Below are 23700 nucleotides of genomic sequence, written 5' to 3' on the forward strand. Positions count from 1 at the left end.
ACAGAGTCAGGATTCAAAACAGATCCTAAATGACTCAAAGAGTGAGCAGTCAGGGCAGAATCTGAACTCAGATCCTTTGAATTCAGAGCCAATGATCTTCCCACTGTACCATCCTGTCTCCCTGACTAAAAAACACTGGCTGATGCATAAACCCTTTTATAGGATCAAAGTTCATGTGTAGAGATCATATAGTTCAAACCTATCATTTAACAGATGGAGAAACTGAGACCCAGAGCGAGTTTCATAAAGTCACAGTCAAGTCAATCAATATGCATTTATAGGTTCTTAGTATGTGCCAGACACTTATTTCTTAATATAAAGAAAGGAAAAAGACAGTTCCAGCTCTCAAGGGGCTCCTAGTTTAATGGAGGGGACAATATGAAAACAAATTACATTCAAACCAGATATGAGAGGATGATATGGAAGGGAAGGGAAGACACAAGAATGAAGGATTGGGAAGGCTTTCCTATAGGAACTGAGATTTCATTTGGGACTTGAAGGAAGCCGAGACAAGGAGGGTGAGCACTCTGGGCCTGGGGGAGAGCCAGGGAGGAGATGGAGGGTCTTGCTAAGGAATCGAAGGGCGACCAGAGTCACCTGTCTGAAGAGCTTGTGCTGGTGTATAAGGTTTAACAAGAACAGGAGGGAAGTACTGGATTCTAAAGAGCTTTAAAAACAAAACAAGGTTGTATAGAAAGGGAGACACTGGACTTGATGGAGTGGACGGTGACATGGTCAGATGGCTTTGAGAAGATCATGCAGGAGGGACTGCTCAAGAAAGGTGGTTCCCCCACACACACCCAGCAGCTCTTGTGTGGTCTAGGTGTGGGGTAACGAGATGCACCAGGTGAGGGCCATGTCCGAGGACAGAAAGGGCATTTATGAAAGGTAGAATCCACAGGATGTGGCAACTGATTGGATATGGAGGGTGATCGATAGTGAGGAGGTAAGGAGGGTGTCTTGGGGGTGAGCCTGGGACTGAGAGGATGGTGCTCTTTCCCTTGTACCATGATATTTGTAAAGAGAGAACGGAGACATTCTTTGCAGAGCCCACAGAAGTTCCAGTTATTAGAGGAGCTGACCACACAAACTGTGGGAGGAAGAGAACTGGAGAGTCAAGCTACCACTTTCTAGTTGTGCAACGGTGGGCAAGTTCCCTAACTAACTTCCCTGAGACTCAGATTTCTTATATGGGATAATAGTATTTGCACATGACCATAGGAAGAAATGTAAAGCCAGAGAAATGAAAGCTACCAAAAAAATTATGTAATAATAATTTGTATTATTATCAGTCACCAGTTACTCACCTCTAAGTGGATTTCGGTAAAGGCCATTCCCCATCCCAAACTTTATCTTTGTTCAAGTTAAATTATCTATATTCCTCTTCCCATCTTCTTCCTCACTTCCCACCTTCACCCCAAATATGCAACAGCTCAATTCATTAAAATTACCTTCTTTAGGAAATTTTCTTTAATCATCTCCCATGGGAACTTTTTAAAGGCAAGAATTGTTTCTGCCTTTTTTTTTTTTTTGCACCCTCAAGATTTAACATAGTGCTTAGTGTGGTAAAAATTAATAAACATTCTCTCTGTGCTTATTTGAATCTTTCCTTCAGCCAAGGCTTGGAATGACTCTTCCAGGAAGCCTTCCCAGTCCTTTATTATTTAATCCAAATGAATCCATTACTGAGTGATCAGAGCAGGAACTTCTGGCCCACATTGTTCCTTCTTTCCCACCTCCCCATCCCCTCACTCACCAAAAGGAGATTTTCCCCCTGAGCTCTCCAGGCAGAGTCCCATGTGTCCCGAGCCCACTCCCCAGATCTGCCCTTCTAGGAGAAGGAGGTTACCTTCTTCCGGCTCTAATTTAATTGAGTGGGACTCGTGCAGGATCTCGGCCACTGGTCTCCGAGTGTAGAGGATGGTGGCTGCGCTCAGATTCACCTTGACCCTCTGCAGGCGGGAGGTGAGGTTGGTGAGACAGATGGCCAGCTTGATGTTCTGGCCGATGACGGGGGGCTCCAGAAGCTTGAACTTGCCCGTGATGTTGGGCTTCTTGGCCGGCTCCAGAACGTCATCCCTCCAAGAGGCCCAGACTCGGCCACTGACCCTCCGGATCCTATCTCTTCTCCCTGAGGCTTCCACCCCAAAGAGCTTCCTCACTGCTTTCCTGTACACCTGCCTTTCCTTCCGGGATCCTGAAGGTCAGAAGAAAATGATTATTATGCCATGATTATTGATTATTGGTTATTAATGATTATTAATGAATGCCATGGGCCCCAGAGCTAGGGCTTCACAGACAGCTTGTCCCAGAACAATCTTTCTTAACCCAGTTGGGCCAGTTTCTAAAGGTCAGGCCATGGGCAAGCCAGGGTGACAGCTGGGAGCTCAGATCCCTAATGTTCCCTTCCTTCTTTCCCAGAGGACAGATTCTGTCCAAATCCCACAGCTCCTTACCCAAACTCATACCCCTGTTCTCCATCCCCACCCTACACTGTCTGTAGGACGTTCTGAATTGTCCAGAGATTAGCCTCATACATGGCAAGCACTTTATAAATGTTAGTTTACTGACTGGACATCTTACAGGCACATCAGACTCATAAACAGAGCTTATGTTGTCTCCAAAGTCCTTTTCTGAACTTCTTTAATTCTATTAAAGAGCAGGTGCCTTTCTAGTCATCAAAGTTTTCAACCTTGGAGCCATCTTTGATTCTTCTTACCCTATGAATCCAATAAGTGGTCAAATCTTATTACTTCTCTTCCCGTGCCATTATTCACATCCATCTCCTTTCCATTCCATGTGACCCTGCCTTAGTTAAGGCTCCCATCACTCTCTCCTGTTCTATTACAGTATCCTAATTGGTCTTTTTGCTAAGACTGTTATCTACGATCTATCCTCCACACGGCTGCCAAAGTGAATTACCTAAACCATGTTGTTCTCTGACTTAATAAAGTCCAGTGCCTTCCTTTTAATTTAGAGTCAAATACAAACCCTTCTGTTTGTCATTTAAAGCTCTGTTTTACAGCCTGGTGGCAATCTTCCAATCCAAACTTATTATACTCTCATTTAGGCAGTTTTTGGCCCAGCCAAATTGCCCTTCTTGGTATTCCCTACACAAAGCATCCCCTCCCCAGTCTTCACGCCTTTTTAAAGCTGGCCATGCAATGAAGTCTTCCTCCTCCCCTCTGCCACTTAAAATGTCCATTTTCCTTCAAAGTTAAACCTGATCTCGATTCTCTTCATGGAAGCTTTCCTGATCCCCTCTGCCCCAGTTTTAGTGCTTCTCTCACCATATTATCTTGTACCTATTCCTTCTGCATATATTTTGCATACATTTCATTTCATATGAGTGCATTGCCTTCCTCTGGAATGTAAAATCCCGAGGGCAGGGATAGTTTAACATTTAGTCTATATTTCTAGTGTCCAGCACATAGTGAATATTTAATATATACTTGTTAAGTTGATAACTTTTCCCCAGTTATCTACAAATCAGGGAAATTTGTCTGGGTAGTTGCAGAATTGAGATTTCCCTTCTGTTCTCTTGATACTTCAGATCAATAATAGTGACACATTTATTGAGCACTTTAAAGTTTTAAATAAAATTAAAATTGTAAATTAACTTCATGTTATTGATGGGAAAACTGGGGTACAGAGAGATTTAATGATTTGCCCAATGTCACACAAGAAGTTAGTGTCAGAATTCAAGTACAACTCAGGTTTTCTGACTTTAGTCCAAGAAACTGCCCATTGGGCCAAGCTTTGATGCCTTTTTGAGGCAATGCTCATGTCCTTTTTTTCTTCCATGCTAGTGTTGGGCACAGGGTAGGGGCTGGGTGGAGAAAATGAATTTCTCAGTTTTTTTAAGTCCCACAATAATCACAAGGAAGCAGAATGTATGGAGAGGGGTTTGTACTTTGATGATGCTTACTTGCTGTATGACCCTGGGCATATCATTGAATCTCCTTCAGACTACCTATTTCATAGAATTATTTTGAAGAAAATATTCTGCAAACCTTAAAATTATTTACAGATGTGAGTCTTATATACTCAACTACCTAGGGGCTCTGTCTTCTTGGACAAATCACAATGTTTTGGGGCTTCAATTTCCTCTCTGGAAAGCATGGGTGAGTGTTGGAAGTCAAGCTCCAGTGAAACAAAGGTGTGTGATTCAGGGACCAGGTGGAGAGAATTCATTATGAACTCTTCAAATTCATTTATCAGAGAGACATATATATATATATATATATATATATATATATATATATATATATCTCCAATGCTTATAGAGTCAGTATAAAATATACTCTTTGATATTCCTATATCCTTTCTAACAAACTCAGTCTACTGAGAGGCAAATGATTAAGTCCAGATTTTGGCTGCTTCAATAGAGATGTAAATAGTTGTGATACACATCAGAGTAAAATTACCGTACCAATGTCCTCAATGACGGTTCTCCTAAATGCTTTTAGTTTCCATTATAGGCTGCTTTTCCTGCCCTAAGTTCAAAGGTATGTCTTTGATCCATTATATAACTGAATTTGCATTTTGCTTCAGTCACCAGGTTTCTTATCCATATATTAATAAGTATATCTCTGCTATTGTACATAGAAAAGGGAGGTTGGTGAGCCAAGCTACTGTAAGTACCAAAAGCTGACATGGATTCTTACCTCCTGGCCCTCTACATGTGAATTGGACTAGATTCATCTCTAGGGTCCTTCCCAGTTCTAAATGGTGATCCTGGGCCACTGTCACAGGGGAGAGGGAGCAAACCACAGGGACCAGGCCTTCATCATCCCCCTCTCTGACTGACTGAGCCTACATTCAGCCTAGCAGCCTGGCCACCCAGCTGGCTGACTCTGGAGATTTCATCAAACAGGACTCTGTTATCACGGAGTGTCGCAGCTTGGAGCCAACTTGTTCACAAATGGTTACAGCTAAGGGGACCCGTGGGGACCATTTACTTCAATCCCCAGTTTCACAGAAAGGGAAACTGAGGACTTGAGAAATTAAGGGTTTTGCCTAATATCGTCACACAGCTGGGGATCAGCAGATAGCCATGTTTGAATGGCAGCCTTCTGACTCCAGCTCTTTGGATTGCTTCACACCTTTTCCCATTTTATATGCATGGGGGATAATCTGTCACTTTGGGAGACAGGGAAGGAAAACAAGCTCTTATCATCTCAGAAGACCTAATTTCTAAAGCCCCATGGAGCCAACACCCACTTATTTCTGAGGTTCCGCTCTCCTCCCCTCCCCTCCCATCCTCTGAGGTTCCCTCCTTCCCCACCTCATCTCTTCTTGCCAACACCTCAGGGCACAGCTGTCATAAATCACCATTTCCCCCCAAAGCTGATGCTGACATAGCCTACGTGCTGACTCAGTCCCCACCAGATAGAGATAGCACCGAGCTGGCTCCAGCATAGCAAGCCCTGTTTCCTTCAAAACCGGTTGTTCAGGAGCCAAATTTGAGGGTGGGGGTGGCAAGGGAGGGTCTTTCCATGACTCTTGGTGGGGAAATGTCTGATTGTTTAATAGTGTGTGGTCTGAAGATGGGACTTTAAACAGCTTCCTTTGGCAGTAATAGGAAAGAATCTGGGTGAACCATGACTCAGTCTGCCTCGATGGAGCTTGGCTCATGTGGGCCCAACATATTTATGCTGTGCCTTATCTAGTGCCTTAAAGTGCCGTACATATATCATCTCCTTTATTCCTCACAACAGTCTTGGGAGGAAAGTAATACTATTATCTCTATTTTTTCAGTAACAAAACTGAGGCAAAGAGTTGGATCAGGGTTTAAAGTCAAACCTTTTTGACTCTCTCCATTATACCCCGGAGCTTCCTTCCTATATTTTCTACCCATCTATCTGACTAACGAAAGGACCAGGTCCGGAGCTCCAGAAGGTGCTAGGAGGACAAGCTAGGGAATAAGAAGACAGGCAGAGGGTGGGTCTCAGGGTCCCAAGGAAAGTGTGCACCAGATTTCCTTCCTTCCTGATAGCAGTTGGCTTCATGTCTGAACCAGGCCCACGAGCTCAGCAAATAAAATAACGTCCATTTCTACAGGGCTTTACAAAATGTTTTCCTCATGAAACTGTGTGAGGAAGGGGCTGTAAGGGTTATTACTGTTTTACAGATGAGGAGAGTGCCTTAGAAAGGGGCGGTGATTGGCAAGTCACAGACATAGATCTAGTTTCAGACCTGGAATCCAAACCCACGTCTCCTGACTCCAAGTCTCGTATTCTTTCCCTGAACTCTTTGTTGCCTCACAATAGGAGAGAGAGAAAGAGAGGGAGGGAAGGAGGGGGAGAGAGAGAGAGAGAGAGAGAGAGAGAGAGAGAGAGAGAGAGAGAGAGAGAGAGAGAGAGAGAGGGGAGAGAGAGAGAGAGAGAGAGAGAGAGAGAGAGAGAGGAAAGAGGGAGAGGGAGAGAGAGAGAAAGTATCTAGTTAGACCAGGGAACTGTCCATCATCTGCGGCCCTTATCTTAGAATACCTTTGGGCTCTGTCACTCAACAATTTTGTACTTTCCATTTGGTCTTAAAGCAAACAATCCAATAAGCATTCATTGAATGCTTGCTGTATGCCAGACATTATACTAAGTAAACTGAGTATTCAAAGAAGGCAAAAGCAGCTCCTGCCCTCGAGGACCTTACTTTCTAATATGGGAGACAAGCATATCAACAGGCATAAACAAGACACAGATTGAATAGAGGAAAGGGAATCCTAGGAGGGAAGTCTCCAGCAGCTCCTGACAGCAGAGCTGTACAGAGCTGGGTGAGTGCAGGGTAGAGAGGGCCAGAACTGGAGTCAGGAAGATCTGAATTCAAATCTAGCCTCAAGCATTTGTAACTGTGTGACCCGGGTAAGTCAATTAATCTTTGTCTCCTTCAGTTCCTCAACTATAAAATGAGTATTATAATAATAGCACCTACTTCTCAAGGTTGGGGTCACAATCACCTGAAATAATAACCATAAAGTGCTTGGTGCAGTGCCTGGCACAGAGTACCTGCTTAATAAATGTTAACTATTACTAGTTTGTTTTTTTCTGCCAAGAAGAATATCCTTTGGATTGAAACCCAAAACCAGAACCAAAAATAGAAATAGATAATAGGGAGTTAGTACCCAAAGTAAGGAAGGGGATGAGAAGAGGATGCTTAGTGCTCTTGGCCCTCAGCCAATCCAGATTAACAATACTTTTGAGTACTAAAAAAAACAAACAACAAGAAAAACAAAATCAACACTCTGACATAAGTGATTCTTAACCACTGTCAGTAATTTTTAAAATACTGTGGAAAATGGCAGAGGTTCTGCAGGACTGGAGAAAGATAAATTGGAAGAGAATCAAATCCATACATCACCAATCAGGGAGAGAGACATTCATTCCTGTCAAAATGCTCGAACCTATTATTAAACACGTTGTTATTAATTAAATTTATTATTAACAATTATTAAACCTATTATTAAAGAGGTTAGGAAAAGGTGAACTATGTCTACTAGAGATCGAGAGCCAAAACCAAGGAAAAGGTCCCAGATACACGAAGATATTTATAACAGCTCTTTTTATAGTAGTCCAAAACTGGAAAATGAGAGGTATTTGAGAGGAACAGTTGAATGCTAATGAGATATTAGTGTGCCATGAGAAATAATGAAATGGACTATTTCAGAGAAAAGTGGGAAGATCTCTATGACTCAATATAGAGCAAAGTGAGCACAACTACCCGAACAAGTTATATGATGACACCATTAAAGAGAAAAATCACTTTGAAAGATTTTGGAACTCTGATTAGTAGAATGATAGATAATGAGTGCAGAAGACTAAAGATGAATCATAGCATCCCCTCTCCCACCACCTACACATGTTCTGCTGGAGAGATGTACCAGAAGGAAATGTGCGTTTTTGGATGAGGTCAGTGTGGGAATTGGCTTTGTTGGACTATGGGAATTTGTTTTTTTCAGTTGTTCAAATTGGGGAATGGGGATTGAAGCAATTGCTTGTAAAGAAAGCAATTGCTTGTAAAATTAATTTTTAAAGATTTTTTTTTAAAGGAAAAAGTACATAAAGCTAGTATGGCTTCACAAAGAATAGGTCATGTCAGATTAATCTTATTTCTACTTTTTGGACTAGGTTAGCAAATGGCAGACCAGGAGCTTGGTGGTTCAGTGGATAGATCACCAGGGACCTGAAGTTAAGAAGACTCCTCTTCCTGAGTTCAAACCTGCTCTCAGGCTCTTACTAGCTGTGTGACTTTGGGTCAGTCACTTAACCCCGCTTGCCTCAGTTTCTTCATATGTAAAATGAGTTGGAATGAGAAAATGACTCATGTGCCTAGAGTGTTGGAGTTGTCATCAAAAAGGCCCAAGTTCAAATCCTGCCTCAGACACATTTGCTGTATGACCTTGGACCAGTCACTTTGCCTCTGTCTACCTCAGTTTCATCATCTGTGAAATGAGAGAAATAATAGCACCTAGCTCCTAGAATTGTTATAAAGATAAAATAATATATGTGAAGCATAAAGATCTACATAAATGTTAGCTATTATTATTTGAAATAACTGAGAATGTTTAGCCTGGAGAAGAGAAGATTTAGGGAGAACATGGTGGCTACCTTTAAGTATTTGAAGGACTGTCACTTGGAAGAAGAATTATATTTAAGTCAATAAATCAATAAAGAAACATTTATTTGGTGCTTATGTGCCAAGCTTTGGGTGAAGCTCTGAGAATACAAAGAAAAGCAAAATTAATCTTGTTCTGTTTGGCCCCAGAAGGCAAAAGCAGGGGGAAGCTGTAAAGAAGCAGGTTAAGGCTTGATATTAGTTCATCTTCCTAGTAGACTGGAGGCTTTCAGAATTGGGCTGGGCTGCCTGGGCTGGGGGCAGGTCCCCATCACTGAAGGCAAGAATTGGACCTGATGACCATAGTGTGTGGTCACTCAGAGACCCTTTTGGGGAGACAGAGACTGGATCAGATGGCTCCTGAGGTCCCTTCCAGTTCTGAATTCCATGATTTTTTGATAGAAATAAAGAACTAAATTGTACAATATTTCAGAGTCTGATTCTTTTTGTACAGCAAAATAATGTTTTGGTCATGTATACTTATTGTGTATCTAATTTATATTTTAATGTATTTAACATCTACTGGTCATCCTGCCATCTAGGGAAGGGGGTGGGGGGGGGTAAGAGGTGAAAAATTGGAATAAGAGGTTTGGCAATTGTTAATGCTGTAAAGTTACCCATGCATATATCCTGTAAATAAAAGGCTATTAAATAATATATATATATATATATATATATATATATATATATATATATATATAAGAAAGAAAGAGCTACTCCTCATCCCCAAGGTCTCAAGCTTTGAAGGTTGGTTAGGAAAATGTGGATCTGGTAAGAGTAGATGATGAAAAAAGTTCTTGTTATGCTAAATCTAGTATAGGTGGAAGGTGCAATTTATTAAACGCCTATTTTTTTTTTTTTCCTATAGGAGCAGCTAGGTGGAGCAGTGGATGGAGCTCCAGGCTTGGAGTCAGGAAGACTCATCTTCCTGAATCTAATTCTGGCCTCAGACACTTACTAGCTGTGTGACTATGGACTAGTCCTTTAATCCTGTTTGCCTCAGTTTCCTCCTATGTAAAATGAGCTGGAGAAGGAAAGGGTAAACCACTCCATTGTCTTTGCCAAGAAAACTCCAAATGGGGTCATGAAAAGAGTCAAGACACAAGTGAACAACCACTTTTTCCGTTTTGTGCTAGGATGGGGGAAAGATTTTTTGGAAAGGCAGGGAGAGATAAAAAGTTAGAGGAGCATACATCTAACTAGATCAATGTGAAGCTCTTTAGTTGAGCTAAAAAATCAAGGATTCGAGGCAACATGCGGAGTTCAGCATGCAGTGCACAGAGAGTGATGATGTTGCCATCTTCTGCCTTGCTCAGACCCTACTTGGCATATTGCGTGTAGTTCTGGGGCTTCACATTGTAGGAGGATTGTTGACATTAGAGTTTGTCTAAGGGAAGGTGAGAGGACTAAGGACTATATGAGGGTCGCTTGAAGGAACTGGAGAAGAGCAGACTGGCTGGTATTGGGGCTGGGGGTGGGTAGGGAAGCAGGGTGGCTGGGAGAAAGAGGAATTAGATTTTTGTCTGATCACTCTCGGAGGACAAAACTAGCATGGGGAGGTGAAAGTTGCAGAGAAGATTTGGTTCAATCTAAGGAAGAAATTCCCATCAGTTAGAGATATCCAGAAGTGCCATTGGAAAGCACAGAAAACACTTTCTCGCTTTTTATTCCCCCCTACCACCCTTTCCTCCCACTTAGTACAAAACCTAGAAAAAAGTAGGCACTTAATGAAAGCCCAATAATTGGTAGATTAAGTTATTCACTTCCATATAATTAGATTTAGCATAACAATATCTTTGTTCATCCTTCTTTTAGGATCTACCTTCAAATTGCCATTTTCCTAACAAACAAGGCTTGGATAGCTGGGGCTGGGAATGGTTCTTTCTTTCTCTCATAAAATCATAGTTTCCTTTTCTTGAAGGTCTCCCAATAAAGCTGGAATGTCCAATTGTCAGGCAGGAATCACTCACTGAGGGGATTGATCCCCCCCTCCAAGGTTCCATGATAAGCTTCCAAAGCCCAGAAGGGGCTGGCACCTCATCTTTGGCGGTACCTTTCCTTCCCAGGGTCCTTTCCCCGGGGCGGGGTGGGGGGGCGTCACAGATGGCTCTCTTTGGTAACCTCAACTTTCCCCTCTCCCCATCTACTAATTTACCCCAAAGGAATGACTGTAAGACTGAGTCAGAAACTAAATTGAAACTTGGCATAGCTTGCAGCTAATTCTAGAAGGATGAATGTGCCTCCGGAGTTAGAATCTTTGAAAACTGATGTGTGACTTCTTCCCTTTGAAGGTAAGAGAAGATGGAAAGAATCTTGGGCTTCTAGTCAGGGAATGTAGGTGTAAGCCTGACTCAGGCTTAATAGCTCTGTAGCTTTGGGCAAGTTTTCTTCTCTCTGAGCCTCAGTTTCCTCCTCTCTAAAATGGGATTGATGATACTATTCCCTTCAGAGGGCTGTACTATACAGAAGTGCTTTGTCAATTTTAAAGCTGACTTTAAATGTATATATACGTATGAATATATAAAACATAGATAAATGTATGTATATAAATGACAAATGTTATTTTTATCAAAAGTTGTTGGGAACTGGGCAAATTCTCATTACTGGTCATTCAGCCCCACCTTTAGGGATAAGAACTGGCAGCCAAGAATCAAAGAATTCAGGTAAGTTTGTGCCCATTCTGGCTATGGTGACATCCCCTCTCCCTTCCATTCCTCTTGATAATCACCTCAAGACCTTAACCGCGGTTGTTTGGACCCATTTAAGGTCCGACAGACTGTGCCATTTTGCCATTGCTTGGAAAGCCCAGTGTTGCCCCTATTACAACCCCCACTTTTTTTTTTAGGGAATCTCTGTTGATGTTGATGAAACTTAATCTTCTAGGAGCTATCTCAGCCACTCATCTTAGCCTTCAATGTCCTCAGTGCCAATCTAGCTTGGCGAGCTCACATCTTTCTCTTCCATCATTACCTGGTGTTGAATTTTTCTTAGGTAACCCAGCCAACTTCCACTTTTCTGCTCCTGCAGAGTCCCTGCTCTGTCTGTATCCCAGCTTGCCCTGTGGCCCCTGTTATGTTATATTCTCCACCTCTTTTTGCATTAGCTCATCTGGCAGAGCCCAGCTCTAAGTTGGTGACATTACCACCTGGACCTTCCAACTTCTTGAATGGCACAGAATCTCCCACTGAGAAGGCACCTCTAGTCCACCCTGTATCAGAGCAAGCACGCCTTCAAGCATATCACTGAAAATTGGACTTCCAGTCTCCCTTTGAAGATCTCCATTGATGGGTAACTTTATATCTCCCAAGGCAATCTTTTCCTTTTGGTGACAAACTTAGAAATTTTTCCTGACATCAAACCTAAGTCATCTTTTCTCTAATTTTCACTCATGATTTCTGGCTTTATCCTCTCCTAAGGAAAAATCTACTTCTTCCATAGAATAGTCTTTTGAATGCTTGGAGTTTTCCTGGGTTTGCTCTGAGATAGGGGAATTCCTGGGGCATTTCCCAGTTAAGCCACCTGTATCCCATCAACCTCTGACACTCTGAGAGAAAGTATAAAGGACTGACTGCCATGGGGAGCTACTGCTGGCAGAGGTTCTACAAGGGACAAAAAGTGGGCATGGGGTGGTTCTCACCAGTTCTTGGACTAATGAGAATCAGCCTATGGACTATTTCCTCTGTGTTTGCAATAGAAGAGCAACCTCTGTTCTCACAGTAATTATTTTGTGGTATTTCGCATTTATGAAATGCTACAGTTTACTTAGTGCTTTTGAGGTGGGTAGTAGAAGTCCATTTTACAGATGAGGAAACATACATGACTTGGTTAAGGTCACACAGCAAATTCTAGGTCTAACACAGAGAGTTAGAATTCAAATCCAGATCCCTCTTGTCCTCAAGTCCCACATTCTCTCCCATGGCATCCTGTCAGCTCACATTCAAATCCTTCATATTTATAAGATACTTTCTTCAAATAGGCAGATAATGCAATTTACTTCCACAAACATTTACTAAGCAGCTAGTCTGTTCAAGGCTCTGGGGATAGAAAGACAAAAATGAAAAGTATTCCCTGGCCTCAAGGAGCTTAAATTCTACTAGAGAATGTGGATAGGGAAGTAAATTTAGTGTTGTACAATATAATTTATAAAGAGACAGACAGAGAGACAGAGAAAGCAGGAAAAACAAAGAGGATTAGGAAGACAGAGACAGAGAGGCAAAGCATTTACAATGGGAGGAACCAGAAACGGCTCCATGTAGAAGATGGCCCCTGGACTGGGCTTTAAAGGGAGCTGAGGATTCTAGGAGGTGGAGGTCAGAAGGGTTACATTCTAGCCCTGGAGAATCACTTATACAAAGGTGGCATATGGGGTGGTGGGTATGGGGAACAGGTTGGCCCTTTTTACTGATGGGGAAATTGATACCCAGAGGAGGAAAGCATTTACCTCTGGTTACCCAGCTAGTAAGTGATAGAGTTGGAGCTCAAATCCAGGTCTTTTACCTTCAAGCACTGGACTCATTTCATCCATTAGAATGGAAACTTCTTGAAAGCTGAGATGAGCTCACTTTTGTCACTGTGTGCCTGTCACTGAGCACACTGCACTAAATAAATGCTTGTTGATAGATCGGTTGATGGAGCTATTGGGCAACTGGACAAACCCATGTTCCGCCCTTACCTTCAGGGTACTTGTAATGGCTAGTGATGTCCACACGGGTATTGCTGCCCACAGCCTTGGTGCTGATGCATTTGCCAATCTTCTTGGTATCGGAGTAGACCCGCTCTCGGCTGTCATCCTCATTCCAGAGCCACGTGATGTAGTCAGCGTTGACTTCAGCAAACACAAAGGGCCCATCGTGGGCCAGGTGCACATCGCCCTCCCGAATGGCAGTGACAGAGGCTGGCCCACACTGAAACACACCTGGGGGGGCAATGGGAAGGAAGTGGGTATGAGGAATGACAACCCTCACAATGGGGATTCTGGGTGAGGGAGGCCAGGAGACCTTGCCCCAATGGAAAAAGAAATTTTAGTATTTGGTCACCTTCACTCTCCTCCTGGGGAGTGGCATCCAGCACTTGCCAGCCATTGTAGGAGGAGCCAAGGTCTCTCCGGGCAAACCAGCTTTCATTCCAGACATGGAAATTCCTGGAGCAGAGAAAAAAAGACAAATGCAGATGGAAGAGATGTTTTATATATCATGGCTGTGTGCAAAGCACTGTGCTAAGGAGAAACCAAAGTTAGATAAAACACAGATCCTGACCTTACTAACCTAATTGCTTTGCAATTACTTTATGTGATATGGTCATTAGAAATTTACACAGCAAAATGCTATGTGAGGTTTGAGTGGGGGGGATTCATTATTAATCAGTGAGGATCATTCAGCTCCACTCTTCTTTACCTCATTTGGTTTTTTTTTTGGCAAAGATACAGGAGTGGTTTGTCATTTTTTTTCCTCCACTCATTTTACAGATGAGGAAACTGAGACAAACAGGTATATATGATTGTCCCTGATCACTCAGCTATCTGTGGCCAGATTTGAACAAGAAAGTCTTCCTGACTCCAGACCGGGCAATCTATCCACTGCTCCACGTAGTTGCCATAAAAGGAGTGATAGAATTGACTATATTCACGTGTATGAAGGAACCCTAGTGAAAGGCCTTCCTACCCAGAAAGATCCCTTAGTCTGTCCCATCAATGTGCTCGAAATCTAAACAATTGGTTTCTCCTGGGGTTAAGAAATTATTCCTTTTGAAGCCTGAAGGCTTTGAGACCCCTTTGAAAATGTAAACATTTCCAATAGAAAGATCTTCTGAAGCTTTTGTAGGCTCATGCCCAAGCCAGAATTAGTTGAAAGCTAGGTTAGAGCAATCCTCTATGCAATGGAAGCCTTGGGAAGAGTGGGCAGATAGGGAATGGCATGAATAGAGCACTGGAACTAAAGTCAGGAATTCAGAGCCTGCCTCAGTTGTTTTCTAGCTGAGTGAAACTCTCAAGTCACTTACTCTTTCTGTCCTTCAGTACCTGCCAGGGTTCTTGTAAGGATAAGATGAGATCATATTTGTAAAGCACTTTGAAAACCTTGCTGTGCTAGCTATATAAACAGGAACTATTAGGGTACTGAGACATCAGGAACATAATGTGAGGGAAAAGAAATGAAAATCAGGTGAAAGAGTGCACCAAAGACAAATCTACTTTATAATTTTTCCTGGAGAGAAGTCTCTACTTTTTTAGGATTTTAGGGTTCTATGATTCTGTTCATCTAAAATTCAATTTTTCCACAATTTAAACAGTAAATCATTGTGCATAACTGTGGATTTAACAGTGTTCAGTTTTGGTGCCTTCTCATTATTGATTTCTCTTTGGCTTGTACCCCCACCTGGGGTTTCCTCTGGAAATATCAAGTCTCCATTACAACAACAGAAGAACTACAAATTCTTTTAAGCTGACCTTCCAAATCTGATTCCCTCTGTATATGGCCCCATTTCTGTTCTGCTTTAAAGGTCAGGCTAGAAGTATAGCTTAAGCATTTCAACTGGCTTGCATCAGTCACCCACTCTCGATGCGGTTTTCAGGTCTGGGGCAAGATGCCTTATCGAGACGGCGTCATTGATGCCAGAACAAATTGTTCTTCAGTGGGCAGAAGGAGCCAGAAGATTGTCTGGGCATACCTATTGCATAAGAAGTCTGTGACTGTCTGATTAGAAGTTTCCAGGATGTTAGAATTCTAAGTGTGAAGGTGAGACCTGAGAAGGATGAGACAGTGAGAATTGGCTGGACTCATTTTTGGGAGATCAGGTAGCCCTGAGTAGGGCTCAGGACTATGCTGATGAATTTGTTTCTCAGTCTTAGGAAAGGTGGAAGGCAGTGCCCCACAGCCTACTCTGCCAAGTGCCTCCTGTGCCCTGGGGCAAGTTACCACAGCCTGGGGAAAGGGAAGGGGCTAAGACCTTCCCTTCAAGGGGCACAACTAGATACTTACCACATACTGTCTTCAGTTATGTCTTCCAGGGTCCTCCCAAATGAGTCCACATATTTGTCCACACTCAAACTCTTGTCTGTGTCGTGGGCTGAGTTGAAGTTGGAGACTATCCGGGTGGCAATTCCTAAACACCTTAAGACTAAAAATTTACAGACTAGAGATACTCCAGACCATCTTGGAAAAGCTTTCCCCATTTGGAAAGCCCCTCCCTGATATTCCATCCCCAGAAAGGGAGCTAAGTTATGGCTCTGACTGTTATCTCTCCACTGAAACTACTCCTACCTAATTCTTGTCCTACCCAACTTTTCTGTTTTTAATTCTATGATTTACATAGTCTTACGTAAAGTAAGACACATTTGAAATGCGTTCTCAAGTGAAATCTAGAAATAGCTAGCTGTACTGGATTGTCTGCTAATTTGTTTTGTAGTGGGATAGGTATTTTCATAGTTTTTCTCAGCGGAGCAGTGCAGGTCACTGAGACTAAAGAAACTGAGGGGAATCAGGGATGCTTCATGCAAATTTAAAACAAGAGAATGGAAAGTTGAGCCTCCCTTACCACCACTCTCTCCCGGACCAAGTACCTGTGCACATGACTCCAGCAAAGACCCAGCACTGGCCATATTTGACAGGCTTATATCTGCCCTTGTACCATTTGTAGAGGATGGCGACGCTGCCCCGCCAGTGCAAGGGGCTGGTCCCACCAATGTACTTGCCCCGCCACTGGCCCTGGACCACACCTTTGTCATCATTGCTGTTCACCTGCCAAGAGAGGTCTCATTCAGTTATCTAGGCTATAAACCTCCAGAAGGAAGGTGGGGCTGGATGGCTTGGTGGCCAGAGCACAGGACCTCAAAATCCTATGGAACTAAGGTGCCATCTCAGAATGGGTGAAAATACATTGCCACTTCTACCCTCCTTCCCTAATAGATTGAAGGCCTTATGCCCAAGTGGAAGAGTGTGGGTGGCTAAGTGTACCCCAGCCCTACCCAGAAGATGTGTTCTACTGAGGATGAGGACTGAAAAGGAGAAAGAAAGTATGACATGGTACAAAGATTAGGAAAGTGTATATCCTAAAGTATTCATAATATCACTTTTTTGTGTTAGCAAAGAACTGGAAACAAAGTGGGTGCCCATTAAGTGGGGTTTGGCTAAGCAAACATCATCATTCATTGTAATAGAATATTATTGTATCATAAGACATAATGTGAGGCATTCACAGCAATCTGGGAAGATGTATATACTGAACTGATGTAAATGGAAGCAAGAGAATAAGATACATCATGAGTATCAAAGCAAATGAAAAGGAAAGTAAGGGGAAGCCGAGCTCTGAGTAATAGTCAATAACAATCAATATAATAATGACAACTATTATAACTAATCCTGGTCATGAAGGAAAAATAATGAAACACATTGCTCTTGACATAAAGGTGGGGGAGCATGGACACAGATGAGTGCATACATTGTCAGATAGAGACTCTAATCCTTGGTTTTGCTTAACTTGTGTTTCTTTTCCCTCCCTCTTTCCTTCCTTCCCTCCTTCCTTCCTTCCCTCCTTCCTTTCCTCCTTCCCTCCCTCCTTCTTTCCCTCCTTCCTTCGTTCCTTCGTTCCTTCCCTCCTCCCTCCCTCCCTCCCTCCCTCTCTCTTTCTATCTATCTTTTTTTTTAGAAGGGAGGATTTAGTGCTAGTAGGGCAGTATATCCAGAAAGAATATGATGAAAAACTAAAATAATTACACTGCACCTAATTTTTTAAAAAGAAAAATATCTTAGAGTCTGGAGACTTCATCAAGTTATTTATACAAGTAGAATAGAACTCCCTCTCTGATATTCTTTGTACTAAGGTTGGTCAGTTCAGACTATTACTCTGTCTGAACAAGATTTCTATAGTCTATGTTCAAAGGCCATTTTCACTATGAATAATCTTAAGATTTCTTCTAGTTCTAACATTGTGTTCTAGAACTCCTTCTCACCCAGAGAAAATCTATGGTAAAGACTTTAGGATGATGTTAGTATTCTAAGTCAAAGCCAAGGCATCATCCATCCATCCATTCATCTATCATTTCATCTATTACATCATTCATTTTCTTTGTTTTTGTCTTTTAATTATCTGTGGTTTTTGTATCACCAGATGTGGTGTAGCGTAAAAAGTATTGGATAGGATCCAATAGGAATATTGGATCTCTTCACTTAGATGAACAAGAATTAACGATAATCTTGCTTATTTGGGAGCTTTCACTCTGAGACTTTCAGTACACACACACACACACACACACACACACACACACACACACACACACACACACTTTGTAGTCTTCTTGGGATATAGGCTAGAGAGCAGATCCCATTTTCTTCCTTTCAGATAAGGGGAGCTATAGACCAGGGGATACTTGCTACTGAGCTACAGCTCAGAATTTGGTTTGGCCCATGGGTCTTAGCAGAGGAACTTCCCAAACAGTCCTCACCATGGCACTGATCACCCTGGTGACATAGACAGGGTCGTTTCGTTGGGACACATCGGTGACTGGGTCTTCCTGGTGGCTGGGACTCCGATCCAGTATGGAAAGGCAGATGTTCAGAATGTCCTCTTCAAACTGTGGTCCAGAAAAGCCACACTCAGGATGGTCTCAGGGCATATTCTTGGAGCCATGTGTCCCAGCTCTGATTACACTGTTAAAGGTCCCCAAACACCTTAACTAATCTATATCACTAACAATAGAACCATAGGGCTTTGTCTGGAAGCCTGTGCAATAAATAGTCCCTCCGTTTGTGGGGAGAAAATGATCTGTATCTGTCAAATTCTGATGCCTTTCCCGAGGCATGTCTCACATAGTCAGTCAAGCCTAGAAACACCCACTATCAATCAGAGGCAAACGGGAATTTTTTTTTAAAAAAGAGATTATCTGACCCTGGGGAGGGGGGAACAGAGAGTACAGACATTTGGCCTCTTTCCTCCCCCCTCCCAAAGCCCCACTGGGCCTGCTCCCCTGGAGACCTGCCCGTAGTTCCAGCCCTGGGCTCGGATATGCTTCTCCACTCCTCGGAAGATAATTCCATTGTCGTTCAGCACATACTCTTGTCGTTCTTCCTCTTCAGCCAGGTAGACATCATCCTCTGGAAAGCAGTCAACCAGGATGGGTAACCCTCCAGGGACTGGGATGGAGCTCGGGGCTCTGCCCTTGCTATGCTGGGGGGATGGCTCTGTATATCATTGGGGGATGCTTCCAGAAGGCAAGAAGCACCCAGCAGGGGAAACTGCCCTGGTGGCCCTGGGATAGGGGGAGGGGAGGAGAACGGTGGACTGGGGCTCTGAACCTTGCCTTTTGGGAGCAGCTTATCCCACATAGAACTGAAGGAGGGACAACTGGTTCCAGATGGAGGACTGATCCAGCACTTACCAGAGCACCAGGGGTTGAAGAGGAGAACAAAATGGCCCAATTTCTTGTTGGTGTATTTGGACCGAGAGGAGACCCTCCCACTCAGCTTGTAGCGGCCAATGACAGCATTGGGTGGAGAGGAGATGGTGACGGTCATAGAATTCTCCTCCCTAGTCTCCTGCATGGCTCTCCAGGTATCCTTGTGCTTGGATTCAGATGCTTCAAATATACATTTAGTTTGGAGGGCTTCAGAGGCCTGGGGTCCTAAAAAGATAAATGACTATGAATTTGGTGCTGAAAGTTGAAGAGAATTCTCTCTTCAGGAGAGAAATGCTTTCTTATGTTTAGGTAGAGGGGCAGCTAGTGTCACACCTGGAATCTGGAAAACCCGACTTCCTCCTGTTACCAGCTGTATGACCCTGCATAAGTCACTTAACTCTGCCTCAGTTTCCTCATCTGTAAAAGGTACTGGAGAAGGAAATGGCAGACCACTCTATCATCTCTGCCAAGAAAACATGAAGGGTTGGACATGACTGAAAAACAACTAAACAACAGTTTAGGTAGGAAACATTGTGCAGAGATTAACTTCAGAGGTTCACGATAAATCCCAGGGCCATAGCAGAATTCTAGAATCCTCAGGGTTGGAGGAAGTTTCCTCATCCAGCTCCAGACTCCACATCTGTATCCAAATTGTTCTTGAGACAGAAAGGTATAATGAAAAGACTCTTTGCCATTTACTGGTGACTCTGGGCAAATCACTTATTTTCTCTGAGCCTCAACTTCTGCCATTCCTAGAATATGAAAGGTTTAAATCAGAAAACTAGAATTCTAGAGCTATGCTCGTAATACTCCTTTATTGGAAGTCCAGAATGTTTCAGCTAGAGAGAGCCTTTGGAGTCAGTGCCCTGGGAGGAGCAGACAATTCAATTGAACAAACATTTGTTCAGCCCTTCCTATGCACAAGAGATGGAGGTAGGTGTGAGGGGGCAACTAAGATAAAGGCAGAACTGTTTCTATTCTCAAGGAGCTTCTATTCTGGGGATGGGAGTTAGTGAGGGTAGTGAGGGAGAGGGGGAGGAGAAACAATTATGCAAGCTTAGGCAACATGCACTGACAGGGAGCAGGACAGAGAAGGCTTTGTCTGATGGTTTTGTACTGGTCAGATCCCATCTGGAAATCAGATTTTAGATGATCAAGCTGATCATATCCAGAAGATGTGGATGTAGGAGTATATGGGGGAGAAAAGTGGAAATGAGAATCTTTTGTAAACTGGGGATGTTTAGTGTGAAAGAGAGAGAGAGAGAGAGAGAGAGAGAGAGAGAGAGAGAGAGAGAGAGAGAGAAAGGAGAAAGAGACAGAGAGAAAGGAGAGAGAGACAGAGAGAAAGACAGGGAAAGACAGACAGAGGCAGTCAGAGGAGATAGAAACTGAGATGGAGACAGAGAGACAGACAGAAAACATAGCAGGAACGTGATAGCTTTCTTCAAGCAATGAAGGATTACAATGGGAGAAAAGGGAGCAAATTTTTTCTGCGTGGTCAATAGTACTAATACTAGGGGTGATGGGTAGGCTATAATTTTAGCCAAAAGAGTGAGAAGTGCTAATCCTTCCAGGTTTGAGATTCTAGGATTTATGAAATCAGAATCCCAAGATCACATAGCTGAGACCTCAGGGGCCTCTGATCCGATCCACACCTGAACAAGAACATGCCCACGTGGGCTGCCCAACATTTTAGACTTTACATGAAAGGGAACCCCAAGGCTTTCCATAGGGGGTGCTATATTAATGCCTATTCTCTTCCCATTACAATTTTGAATAGTTCTACATATTAGGAAGTTTTCCCTTATGTTGAGCTTTAATTTGCTTCTTGTATCTTTCATTATTTTTCCCAGTTTGGGACCAAGAAGAAAAAGAACAAATCTCCTCCTTCTGTCTGATGGCCTTCAGATACTGAAAGATAGCTAATGTGTTCCCTTATGTCTTTACTTCTTTAGGCTAAAAATCTGTAACTACTTTAGTCGATTTTCTTGCATATGAAACGAAGGTTCTTCGCCATCCTCCTTGCTCTCCTTTGGACACTAGTATGGATACTAAGGTGGAAGGGAAAAGAACCAGCATTTATTAAGTGCCTACTGTGTTCCAGCCCAACTATGCTAAGAACTTGACAAATATGATGTCATTTGATCCTTGAACCCACCCTGAGTATGGGGAGGGGCGTTTTTATGATCCCTGTTGTAGGAGGGAGAGCTAAGACAGACAGAGCTTGAGCGATCTGCTCGCGGTCACACATTAAGTGTCTGAAGCTGGATTAGAACTCAGTGACCCCAGGCTCAGTGCTCCATTCACACAACTACCAATCGCTTTCCTGTCCATTTTATTGGTATCCTTCCGAAAGAGCCCACCCGCCACAGAACACAAGGCCCCAAATGCGCTGGGTGGAGCAGCGGGACTAGCATCTCCCTGGGCCTGGACATCCGCTCCCGAGTCAGCCAAGGTGGCAATCAGCTTTCTCAATTGTCATAATCATGTACTCGAGAAGCCACTAGGTGGCGCAGAGGGGACACATTGCACTTGCACTTGAGGACTCCAGTTCAAATTTCTCTTCATCCTTGCTGTGTGACCCTGGGCAATCCTATACCTTTCTCAGCCTCAGTTTTGTTTTCTGAAAAATGGGACAATAATAGTTTCTACCTCTCTGAGGATCAAATGAAACACCATATAAGTACCTTGTAAGCTATAAAAGGCTATATGAATATTAACTCTTTGTTGACTCTTTAAGGGTGGTATCCCACTAAAACCCACTCCCACCCTTACCACCCCCAAGTATTTTTCAGAAAAATTTCTGCTTATTGCTTACCACATATATATGAAATTGGATTTTTGAATTCAAGTGCGAGATAAAATTTATCCCTATTAAAATTTCATCTCATTAGATTCAGAACCAAGTTCTAGCCTATCAAGAATACTATTTTTTAATATATCAGCTATCTTTTCAGTTATGCAAGTTTTATCTGATATTTCTTTAGGAGTGTGCTAGAGAGGTTCCTCTAATGGGCTTCTCTGAGAGTAGCTGGTTAAATTTTCAGTGTAGCTTTTAACCTCAGAAATTACTACATATCAAGCCTTAGTTTATTGTTTTGTTGATTGTCTAGATTTCATAAAGTGTTAAGAATGTGGTTAAACTTAAAAATGGGTGTTCAGACTTTAGAACTTCTTCTCCCTTGTTAAGTATTTGCCAGCACAGTCTTGCATTGCTTTATAACAATTGCTTGGGTTCAGCAGAAGTGCAGTTGAAGGCTCAGGGAATGAAGTCATCACTAGATTGGAGGCCTGGAGACGGTAGGGTGATAATAATTGCTGCTGCTACTTCGGGTGGTGGTGATGACAGCAACTGGCATTTATAAAGTGCTCTAAGGTTTGTACATTGTACTATAATCATCAGCTCGTTTGAACCTCAAAAAAGCCTTGCATCTATGCCTTCATCCAAGTCACTGATAAAAATGGTAAATCAAGCACAAATTGCTTAGGCATTCCACTGGAAACTTCTTCTGAGTTGACATTGAACTATTAATAAACACTTTGGTTTGATAGTTTTATTGGTTCCAAATCCACCTAACTGTACTATAATCTAGTTTATATTTTTCCATTCCCTACAAGAACCGCATGAGAAATTTTGTCAAAATGCTTTGCTGAAATCTAGCAAGAATCTAGCATTACCCTGCTCTCCTGGTTTAATAACTCAAGTCAAAAGAATTAAGTCTGGTGTGATCTGTTTTTTAGAAACTCAAAATGATTTTTTGTGATGGTCACTGTTTTCTTCTCTAGTTATTCCCCGACTCAGCCCTTTAACAATCTGGCTCTGAATTTTTTCATGAACTGAGGTCAAGTTCATGGGCCTTTTAGTTTACAAGCTTCCTTCTCTTCCCTTGCTTGACAATCCTTGACAAGCCCTTCTCCAATTCTGGAGCACCTCTCCTACTTTTAAAGACTTTTCAGAGATCACTGAAAATGGCTCAAAAATCCCATCTGCCACTTCTTTTAGTCTTCCAGGATGAACATCATCTGGGCCAAAGTTACTTAAACTCATCAAGGGCAGCTTGGGGCTATCGCTGTTATCACCTGACTAATCTTGGGCATCCACTCCCTATTAGCTGTTTTTTTCTTCTGTCCTTTCTACTCCAAAGATCATTCTTCTTGACAGAAAATACAAAAGAAAAATAAGAAAGGCACAGTTTTGCTTTTGCCCTATCTTCAGTTATTACTTCTTGATCTTTTCTACAATATAGCTAAAAAGAAAAAAAACCCCAACGGCAGCAGTGACAACAAAATTGCTTCTTGTGATCCTTAAATTTCGTTGACAGCTTTAGCTTATAGCTGAGTTTACCACATCTTATGGGGCCGTGGAATTCTAGGATCCTAAAATTCTCTCATATTGTATAATTCTGAGTTATATCTTCTTGGATCCTGATTCAAGATTTGGGCATTTTAATATTCTACATTTTAAGGACATGGAGACGATGAAGTTTTGTGATATCCAAAATATAAGCAAAAGTGTTGTTATTGTTTTTTAAATGGCTGGAAGATAATAGAATTATAGAGTGTTATAAGGAATTCTAAAGGACATCAGCTTAACTCTCTAATTTTATATGAAAGGAAAGAGGGAAATAAATGACTTGCTCAAGTTTACACAGATAGAGTCAACCAGAATTTGAATCTGGTTTCTCTGACTCTAGAGTCCATGC

The 23700-nt window shown here is 42.5% G+C and overlaps 1 protein-coding gene across 1 annotated transcript in view; it reads right to left on the reverse strand.

Annotated features, from left to right (window-relative positions):
* The window catches only part of TGM6 (transglutaminase 6), a 33841-nt gene that overhangs the window by 3485 nt on the left and 6656 nt on the right, over positions 1-23700 (reverse strand). The window contains exons 4-11 of the mRNA XM_012553880.3: positions 18980-19222; positions 18577-18695; positions 18047-18175; positions 16166-16343; positions 15585-15723; positions 13647-13750; positions 13283-13525; positions 1850-2197 (exon numbers count right to left, since the gene is read on the reverse strand). Of these exons, the coding sequence (XP_012409334.2) occupies positions 1850-2197; positions 13283-13525; positions 13647-13750; positions 15585-15723; positions 16166-16343; positions 18047-18175; positions 18577-18695; positions 18980-19222 (1503 nt within the window). The remainder of the gene's footprint in view (positions 1-1849; positions 2198-13282; positions 13526-13646; positions 13751-15584; positions 15724-16165; positions 16344-18046; positions 18176-18576; positions 18696-18979; positions 19223-23700) is intronic.

This window comes from Sarcophilus harrisii, chromosome 2 (assembly GCF_902635505.1).
Source record: "Sarcophilus harrisii chromosome 2, mSarHar1.11, whole genome shotgun sequence".
Taxonomy (NCBI): Eukaryota; Metazoa; Chordata; class Mammalia; order Dasyuromorphia; family Dasyuridae; genus Sarcophilus; species Sarcophilus harrisii.